General features: G+C 31.2%; 1 protein-coding gene across 2 annotated transcripts; it reads right to left on the reverse strand.

The window, feature by feature from the left end:
* Positions 1-2312: 2312 nt before the first annotated feature.
* Positions 2313-7603, reverse strand: LOC113397958 (uncharacterized). Of its 2 annotated transcripts, XM_064216810.1 has the most exons (3): positions 6464-7591; positions 6038-6064; positions 2888-2998 (listed from the first exon to the last, which is right to left on the reverse strand). In XM_064216810.1, the coding sequence occupies exons 1-2, from the start codon at positions 7146-7148 to the stop codon at positions 6048-6050; spliced, it is 702 nt and encodes a 233-aa protein (XP_064072880.1). In that variant the 5' UTR covers positions 7149-7591; the 3' UTR covers positions 2888-2998; positions 6038-6047. The 2 variants fall into 2 exon arrangements, with proteins under 2 accessions (XP_026492280.1, XP_064072880.1); XM_026636495.2 differs by lacking the exon at positions 6038-6064 and having other exon boundaries at positions 2313-2998; positions 6464-7603.
* Positions 7604-11292: the final 3689 nt, after the last annotated feature.

Raw genomic sequence — 11292 nt, forward strand, 5'->3', positions numbered from 1 at the left:
AAATAAATGTAGTACTAAATGTAACAACAGTTATTATTTAGCGAAATAAAACTATACACAGATAGATAAAAAATAAAATTATTGAGTCAATTGGTTTCAATTATACTCTAGTATCTCGATAAGATTAGCAAATTTAGTAATTTAAAATTGATATGAATTTATCGTATTTAGGTATATAGGAACTTACACTTTGGAAATAGAAATATATCATTGAAAGATTTTAGAAGACCCTTAGCTCGTACTCGTAGTATCTTTTTAATCACTAAGATTTATAATTTATTTTAACTGACTACGTTTTAAACCTTATAGGTATATCATCATAATTAATAGAAGTAACATTATACTGTCCATGTTTCGAATGGATAGAGTAAGGAATGAGTACATAAGAAGAAGTTTGAAAGTGGCACCGGTAACCGAGAAGCTATCTGGAAACCGGCTGTCTTGGTATGGGCATGTTATGCGGAGGAATGAGGACCATGTTGTGAGAAAGGTTTTGAGAATGGATGTGGATGGATATAGAGGTAGGGGACGACCCAAGAAACGATGGATGGATTGTGTGAAAGCCGATATGGTTATAAAGAATGTTACTTGTGAGATGACGACCGACAGACAAGTATGGAAGAAGAAGACATGCTGCGCCGACTCCAAGTAAAATTGGGATAAGGGCAGGAGGACGATGATATTAGAAGTAACATTATAGAAAGATCAATGTATGGTTCAATCAAACATTATTATAGTATTTAATCTTAAAAATGCATTATTAAGATATAATTTGACTAGATACTGTAATTCTTAAAATTATATTTAATTACGTATATTAATATTATAAATTGTTACAAGGATATGCACTTTAATACAAGAATATGAAAATGTTAATACGATAACTATACAAAATTCATTCCAATGACCACATATATGTAATTAGTACATACATTTAATCGTTCAAGATTAGTCAAATATTATTTCTGGTCCACGTTTCTCGCTCCTTAAAACCAGCTTAAACAAAAGCGGGGTAAGGATCATATACATATATAGAATATGTTAATTATTATTGAATATAAATATTGACGTAAGAAGATTTTACACAAGGCTCAGAGTTCCAGACACGATTAAAATCTATTTAAATTTCATCGAAACAAAACAATCACCGATTATAATATAACCTTAGAATAACTCTGGCTTAGCCAATGATAAATATATAATTTAATCGTACAATAATATTTTATTTATAAGATATTGTGATATTATACTCAAGGCTCGGAGTACAAGTTTCCGGAGTCTCCGGATCCGGAAAAAGTCGACTTTGTTGCGCTCGTCATGCCTATAGACTACACGCGTAGTTACAATCCGGAAATAAATTTTATCATATGGTATATATCAATGGTAGCTCGAGTTGCGATAGATAAAAGATCTCTCTTTTAAAGTAAAGTTAATTTCCGTTGATATTTTTAGTTTAGTTGTTCCAATAATAAAAAAAAAAGAAAAGATGATGCTGCTGAAAGAAAATGCTGGATTAATCCTTCCCTTCAAATTGCTTTTCAAGATGTGCATTCACCACCACCACCAATCCAACCCAAAAATTACATTACTTCATTTCAGATACATTTTGCGAATGATACAATATCAAAAAAATAATTTGGCAAATAAAATATAAAAATATGCGCGTGCGTCTAGCTGCGAGTCTGTAATAATGAAACCGGTCTGGCTCGAAACTCATTCTGCAGCGTACATTTCAATAAACTGCATATCAAAAATCACCATCCACTTGTGCCAAGAAAAACATTCCAGAGACTCGGATAAACCCGAGTATGATCCGGTTTATTCCGGATAAAAATAGAAAATCTAGTTGAATTGTCCGGTTGTAATCCGAGCCTAGTGCGTTATTAAATATAATACTTATATTTAACATCTGGACGTGTAATAATAGATAATACACGTTGATGTGTTGACTGACTGCATTAGGCACGTTTTGTTTTAAATTAAAATTAGTGCTCTTACATTCACTTTTTAATATAAATGCTTATTAAATCTTAAAGTGCATTGAAAGATTAAGTATGAATAGTATTATTATCTCTATTACATGTAAGGAGTATATGAAATTTCTATTTTATTGTCAAAAGGTGATAGATGAATACATACTGTATTAAGTTTACTTCATATTATGTATTTAATAACTATTAAAAACGTTGTCATAGAAAACGTTTTGTTATGATTAAAAATATATTTTAAATTGGAAAATTTTAATTAAAAATACCAAGTAGGTATTAAAGTCTTTTTGCGTAAAATATGTATTAATTGTCAGCAATGTCTTTGTCTATCTGGATTAAAAATCTTTCCAGTCTCCACAGTCGACATTTAACATTATGTCGTTTTGACTAAAGTAAATAGGATATACGAATACTAAATTATAATAAACAGCTTAACATATTCTAACAAAGTGGGTTGAATCTAAAATTAAAATATCTAATTTTAGATTGAAATAATTCAGTTGAGCTCTCTGTAAGAATAAACTCGAAACTCACCGCAGAAAACGATGTTGAAATCTCAGAACGTTATAAGCGACTTTGTCTATAATAATTATAATATTCGAAGGAGACACGAATCATAATAGCAATATGAGCTAATTTTCAGCATTTCACAAGTGAGATTCGAAATGAAGTTTTACAGAATAGCACTGCAGAGCAAAGATTCGTGTATTTTTGTCTTCGAGTTCGAACGAATATTTGCTTTGTTTATATCATCAAGTAAATTAAACGTTCAGAAATGCGAGTGAATTAGCGGATCGTTGCTCGCGAGTCACCTTGTATTATTAATAGCGTAAATTATTAGAAGAAAACTAATTAAAATCTACGTATGATCCTGACACGTCGCCCCTTCCCATCTTCGTCATCGCTGTCGAATGATGATTGCTTGCTGCCCATCATCAAAGCTTGGATCTCAGGGTTTAGAGGTAAGGCTGGGTACGATGAGCGACGTACCATCGGGGCTGGTCGACCTCCTAAAAATTATCAATTTTAAATAAATTGTGAACCATTTAATAAAGCTTCTGGTGAATTTACTGTGAATTTAAGTTCTACGTTAACGGTTATAGGATCAATGATCGGTGAAAAAATTGTATTGCTAATGTAAATATTTAATTCGATCTGAGTTTTGTTATTGTTTATCTTTTCAGTGTTTCAAAGACTGCGAAAAACAATCAATAATATTTCAGTCGAAACATTACACACTGCTTTCCGTAATGGTGGTTGTGTTTAAATATTGACGATTCAAAAACGCTTTATTGTGAAGTTTACTTGAATAAAATTGATTTGATTTGATTAAACGTAAAAAAATCCTAATTATTTTATGAGTTGATTACATTGATCGATTGACTGTGTCTATATGTATATTTCTATAACATCTGGCTCCTGTTATGGGTATCTCTTAATATTAAGTGCAACCGATTACGAACACTACTTTAACAACTTTAACTTTAAATACAATGATTCTGTTCGATACATATTAAATAGGATATGATTTAAGAAATTATTGTCCTTTAAAGAATAATTAAAACCTCAAGATTTTGTACATAAAGAATAGACATATTATAACATATTTTAATTATATCACGCTGCCTCACTGCCGCTTGGACATTTGTGACAAGCAAAAGTCACTAGTACTTGCCCGGATTAGCAAATTGTTAATGTTTACGCCTTAGATTTATCTAGAAAGAAATAATTGTCAACTCTTGGCCACTAAAAACACACAGTAGTAAATTAGAATGATGTTTAGCAATATAAAACATATGTAGCTGTCACACACACCAAGATAGTAAAGTTAACTCTTTTGTTTTAGTTCTTTGGTAGTGCGATACTTTATCTGGTTATAGAAGTAATCTAAGGTTTACGTGATTAAATGTTTCAAATCATAAGCTACGTATGTAAGGAGTATTTTTCGCGTAAGTCTTAATGTGAGTCTGATAATTAAGCCGTTATTTGAAAAGTTCATCTCAAATATTTTGATAACGTGGTTACGATATCCACTGAAATGCTCCTTACAGTACCACGACCAGGCTAAGGGCAATTTACCCAGGATTGAATCCAATCATCGGTAAGATCAACTTATTCAATACGTAATCTTGTCTTTTCTACTCTAACAAACAAATTATCTTTTACAAAATACAAACCGTCTTTCATTATTTATCTTCAAGTACACTAGAACTAAACTTGAACATTAAAGAGAAGTTTATAAGGATAATATTTGAATTTATTTAGCATTATGAGATAATATTGTAATATCGACAATGCGGTATGCATTTACTTATATATTTATCTTTATTAAACTTCGAAAAAAAGGTAGCTTCTATTGTGTTTTTGTGAAAACGCACAAATAATTACAATGCCTTTTAACATAAAATTCCCGCGATTCGCGAAATGTGAACGATGAATGACAGATGATAAATACATTTCCAAACCAATTTTCTATTTGTTTTATTTTCTAACACAGGTATTGCATAATGTAATAAAAAAAAACAAGGTAAATTATGTCGCAATACGAACAAATGTTTAATATTAGTAATACTGTTAATTTCCGCGAACAATGAACATTGAACAATAAACAACAGATAATAAATAAATTTCGCAAACCTATATAGGAACTATTTACTCTGTGGTCTATTACAGGTATCGGATAATAATTGTTTAACAAATGCTTTGATTAACCATTCGGAAAATTCGTGTTTAACAGACCGAGAGGGTCATGATTTGAATTGAACAAAATCTGTTGTCGTACGGTGTGTACTTATAGCAAATAAAATTTGACTAAATACTTTAATTTATAATTGAAATTTATATTTTAAATGTTTAATGAGCATTAATTAATAAATTCAGCTCAATAATCTAATAATGTTATTGGTATTGATAAACTAAAAAGTAGTACAATTTGTCTTAAAAAGTAATGGTTCGTTTCAAAATACAATTCCTTTATTCAATATAGAAGCATTTATGACTTACTTATAAATTGTCAAATTAAACACTACCACCGATTCGGAAGAGAAAATACTCTGACTTCAGAAGAACCGGCGAGAGAAAGACAGCTAGTCTTTTTATTATCCGAAAACTAAAAACTATATATAATTTAATTTCATTTGCTAAAAAATTTTTTAATTTTTTATTTTGTGTTTATAATTCATCTCGTCCCCGGAGGTGAAAGAAAACATCGTGAGGACTCCTGCATGTGTCTACTTTTCAACGGAATATGCTTCATGTCTTCTCCCAAAGGAGAGTCCCAGTTGGAATTTACAGGCTGTTACTATTCTATATACAAAACATTAAACGGATCGATTAGATGAAGATAAGACGTTGGGTTGAAATCCCATTTAAATTCGTCATTTGCGGCTATCACGTAAATTGATAGTTAATAACGGTAATTATTGTTACTTGTAATACCTATAATACGTACCATCGAATTTGGAAATATCTTTATTTCCAAATTTTTAATTTCAGAATATGACATGCGATGAATATGTACAAAGCGTTCTTATTTATAATTTCAGTTAAATTGTTTTGTTATTAAGTATTACATAACCCAATACAGTGCTTATTCATTCCATCGAACCAAGAAACCTTTTCGCTGCGTCTTTCCACGCACGTGCTCAAAGGCGATTTAACATGATTAATCGATTTCAAGCAATGAACGTGCTGTACATATTACATTGCTGCGTAACCTTATATGTAATATTATTATGTATTACCAATACAGTAATGTATTTATATTTAAACATCTAAATGAAGAAGTCACATTTTAACTTTTATAAATTAAAAGTAGATATTTATAAATATATATACAGGTTGTTATTTTTGTTATACACACAATCTTTAACCCAAAACCTAATAAGATGTTCTGTGCAAATTAAAGCATACAAGCAAGAAAGTGCAATTTTTATAAGAATCGTCAAGCAATAATGCGCTATTTGGAATTCATAAAAACAATCAGTCCTTATCACGTAAAGTAAAAAAGGTGATTTTACAAATGTATTTAGTGTGAGAATATTAATTACCTGATACTTTTCAGTCGTCAGACAGACCTTGTAAAGAGAGACAAAAAAAAGACAGGATAGATAATTAAAACATCGACAACAGACATTCAGTAAACATTCATAAAGTTAATATTTAATAACTACAAGTCTATCAGAGAAAGGATACTTGGCGTTTATGTACATTGTTATGACTGTCGATATTAGTACATTTATCGTGTATTTTTTTAAATATTTCTTATAAAGAATAACTTGAATGGAATATTTTCAACACAGTGACAAGATTAAAATAATATATTTTTGTTTGTTAATCGTATATCGATCTCATTTATTTCTCTAATAAACTTGATTTTGTATTAAAATATTCACAATAAATTTAATATTATATTGGGTTAATTAACTTATGTACAAAAAGGCAACATTTAAATATAAAAATCTTTCTATACGTACCAAATAACTTGGCAATCGATTGCCTCTTTGCAGATCTCGGTTCCGATATTTCGCCGATGGAAGCCGGTGCTGAATTCTCATTTTTAGTTGTCTTCTCGCTTAGATAGGAATTAATTGAATCTCCTCTCGTGTAGGGCTTAATTTCACGGCGGCTCATATTCTCTTCGCTCGAGGTCACCACAGATTCTGCGATTTGAAACAGCTGTAGACCAAATTTGCTTGACTCTCTTCGCAATGTTTTCTTGTTCGCAAACTCGGCTAAGGATTGTCTTCTCTCTCCATTAGGGTTCAGCTTCCTCCTTGCTCTCTCTTCTTCTTTCACTTTGAGAACGTCAAGTAAGGCGTTCAACAATAGTATGACTAGAAAAACAGTTATACCGATCACTGTCACAGCATTGTTCTCGATTTCCATATTATCGCGTTTTATTTTATAACTATGCGGTTTTTGTGTGAATATTTCCAAAGCGCTACAGGCGTCTTTCAGATATAATGGTATCACTTTTGTCTTCACTACGTATTTGACGCGTGAAATGTTTGGTTTCAATTCTGGATGTTTTTCAGCGATCGTGTCGGGCTTCGGCGGTTTCTCCTCAGTCACAGCGTTTGTCATAAACCACATGTGAACACTGTATAGGCAATAAAAAATTACAGAGAGTGTAAATAGTAATATCTTACGCTCGTTCATGTTTACATCGCAATACGTGATGGTTTGTTTTGACAGCGGCTCGCGCGTGCGTGACGTTATTCGCGTACGATGCGATGCTTTTAAAAGTACAAAGCTTACATTGATTTGTGGTTCTTTATTATTTTTATGATGATTATTTATGAGTATTTTCAATGCACTGAACACGCGCCACGTCAGTTCTTGTTTTGTGTAAGGTAGTCACTACTGTTTGCGCATGTGCGGTTTTTCAGTTAGCTCGGGCGTAGGGGTCGACTTGCTTGTAGTGAATTCTATTCGTACGTAAAAGCACACGGAGAAATTGTATAAACAATTCATCGATATGGAACCGTAGCTTACTATATTATAGTGATTTCTCTTGGGTATAAAATGCATTTGTTTAATTTACGTTATCTGATTTCCTGGACGGTCGTTCATTTCTTATCAATATTATTTGGGAGCTTCGCTATCAGTGTTTGCATCCTATAATGTCATAGATAAGAGCTTACTTTAATTAAATTCTATCCTCATTTGCACTTGTGTTAGTACAAATAAAATTAAAAGTAATATTGGACAAGTAGGTACTAATTGTTTTCTAAGGTTACATTTGAATACAATAAAATACTGTAAATACAAATGAACTATGACTTTATAGATTTAAAAATTGATTCACAATAATTGTAAAATTTGGTATCGCAACAAACATGTTTTGTGTCTACAATTTTTATTACGAGGCATATATTAATACCAACTCACGAAGTCGCTTCTAAGCTAAATAATCAGCGTACATTAGTACGAGTGAGGATCGAGCTTCCAAGATGTCGTAGTGTGCGTGAAATGACTAAAGAAGGAGTATAGACCGCCCCACAAAAAACCAAATTAGATTATATGTATATGTTAATGCACGCCGATCACTTAACTTGAACGCGCGACTCGTGATCTATATTACATTTATTACAGAGTATATATTTTAATCACTCACATAACTTTAACAATATTAGTAAATGCACTGGAATTTACACGGTTCATACAAAATATAAGACATTAAATCTATTTTATTACATATAAAATATAAAATAATCAACTATTTACGACGAACGTGATAATGTTTTACGTTTGTTTATTTTGTATCTACCGTCAAATGTTTATTTAAAACTAATATAGGGCAATGTCTGCATTCAAGTCAAATAGCGTTTAAATAATTCTCATTAACAAATATATCTTTAAAATAAAATTATTAATATGTAAACAACATATTAATAAATATCTGACATTTAAATAATATATAGAAATCCAAGTAAAAGCCTTCGTATGAATATGATTTTGCACAATAGTATGATATTTACAGTCCCCATAAATAATAAGTCCCATTACATAATGGTTTCAATATATACTTATTACTTTTCATAGATTAAATATAACCATACTTTTTTTAAATTATTTGCTGACATTTTAAATACACGCTGATTATTTTTACAAATATTTATGTGCAGTACATATGTTTGTACTTTGTTAGGCTATCACGCGTCGTTATTCGAAGAGCTTAAAATAAAATTTTACTACACTAATGGATGCACAGATTAAAAATTTTACGATTTCTAATAAATAATATTTATGGCGATAACAGATTAATGAATGTAACACATAAAAACTATCCGGTGATGGTTTTGTATGGATTTTATTTTATGGCGTCTGTGAGCGGATGGTCAAATGGGCCACCTGATGGTGGTCACCACTGCGCATAAACATTAGTATCGTAATAAATATTAATCAACATCATCATCGGTGTTGTAATGTACGGTATATAAATACATATATGTTTATTATTATATAAAAAAATAGCGAACCACGCCGGATTCGCACGGGTGCCAATTGTTAAAAAATAAAATGTGCTCCGCAAGAAAATATTAAATAGATATATTTATTTTATTACCTTTATTTATTTAGTATTTTATATAATTTTTTTTTACTATGTTTGATAAAGTACTTCAAAATGTTGATTTTCCTAATAAAAAGCCATAAAAAATATATTTCGGCAAAATAAACACGTTTTCTTGGCATAAAATTGTATTAAATTTTGAACCTTTTTTATTCCCGCAAAAACGCTGTCAGTCATTTCAGTGACGTCATATTGATAAAAACAACAGTTATGTGTGTACGACTGGCACTCATTCAACGTTAACAGCTATAAATATTTGGTGTTTTTTGGGAAAATAATGAATTATAATCACTATTTTATTGTAGTTTTAACGCCGTTGTTGTTAGATTATAGGTGTTTAAATTTGTTTATTTCTGGACTCTCAAATCGAAGTATCAAATAATCGTTATTACTTCAAAGGCTTAATGCGAATTGTACCGTTTATATTTTTTGTAATAAGATTTTTATATAAATATTTATTACTAGTTTCCAATCGAAACACAATACGTACAAAATGGTCAAACAATGTCATACGGGCGAACTCTAAATTGTGCTTAGAATTATAAAACCATTAATGATTTAAGCTCCGTACACTTAGCCATGTTTTCATTGCATTTGTAATTGAATTCTCGTAATGCAGGTCACACTTGTGGTTATGAACGCTACCACGTGTTTCGCTTCTTAAATGCAAATGCTAGCGTATTGCTCCGTTTTATTATTGTCTTAATTGAATTATATGTAAGTAGTTACTATCGTTTATATATACATTTAAATAGCCAAAGAAATAGATCTTTACATACATGCATCTTATATATATTTATGTATTGTATCTCTATGTAATATATATATGTCCTTTTTTAAACTACAGTAACAGCCTGTAAATTTCCCACAGCTGGGCTAAAGCCTCCTCTCTCTTTGTGGAGTAGGTTTGGAGCTAATTGCACCACGCTGCTTCATTGAGGGGTGGTGGAGTGGCACATGCAGGTTTCCTCACGATGTTTTCCTTCACCGCAGAGCACGTGATGAATTAAGTATAAACACAAATTAAGTACTAGAAAATTCAGCGGTGCTTGCCTGGGTTTGAACCCGCAATGATCCCTTAGGATACACGCTCTAACCTCTGGGCCATCTCGGCTTTCTCTTTTTAAACGAATTGGTAAATAAACAGTAAAAAACATGCATGTATGTAAAGTTCTATTTCTATGGCGTTATTTGCAAAACGTTTTGAATTGCATGTAAATAATAAACTACAGTAAAATACTAATATAAAATCTACTTATGAACGATAAAATAATAATTATTATTATTATAAACGTCACCACTACTAAAGCACTTAGAAATTTAAACTATCGCAAATTATATTTGTAATAAAATAAAATAAACATTTTATTATACGAAGGTGTGAAGTTATATATAAGTCAAGTCAAGTCGCTCGAAACAGACTTATATTTCGAGCGACTTAACATTTGATTGGCGGCTTAGCGAGCAACTTCATCTTGTAGTTTTCATGTCGTGCCGTTCGCGCATCATAAGAATTCACTCTCATCGTTTTTTCATGATGCGCCAAAAGAAGTACATCTTCAACAAAAACTAAATAATCATGAGGTTTAGGATACTTTAGTCGGTGGACTGCAGACTAAGGTAGTACGGACTTCTTAATACAATTAATTTCTTGAAGACGGCGGCGGCGTTCCTCTAAAGACGGAATAGCGGGTTTAAGTAAGTATTCGGGCATCAGTGCTTGTGCCTTCGAGTCCCATATACTTCGCTTCTCGTGGGAGAAACGGATGAAATCAAAATGGGATACAGAAACTTGCATTAGATGCCGAATACTCCCTTTCGGTAGAAATCTAACTTTTGTATACTATTAATTTAAGATGTCATTCCGCCTTTTTGTATTGATTGTATTTTAATGTTAAATGTCCACTAGGTATAAAGATATTAAAACAAAAATAAAATATAATAAAATGTTATTTATTCACTTATCGTATCTTATAAAGTAAGTTAAATGAAACAAAGTATTTATTAAATGCATTCCTAAGCGCCTACGCTGCAAGAAATGCAATATCACCAGTTTGCGAGTTTACGATTAAAAATATGTTTCGATATTGCATTCCGGTAAAGGCAAAGTTGTGATCCAAAAAGTTTTCCATTACCCGCATCGCCGCATTTGGTTGAGCATTACAATTTGCAAGGCGTATAATATTTCAATTTCACTTAAATCTGAATCAATTTCGTAGCAATATATTA

The sequence above is a fragment of the Vanessa tameamea genome, chromosome 13 (assembly GCF_037043105.1).
Source record: "Vanessa tameamea isolate UH-Manoa-2023 chromosome 13, ilVanTame1 primary haplotype, whole genome shotgun sequence".
Classification (NCBI taxonomy): domain Eukaryota; kingdom Metazoa; phylum Arthropoda; class Insecta; order Lepidoptera; family Nymphalidae; genus Vanessa; species Vanessa tameamea.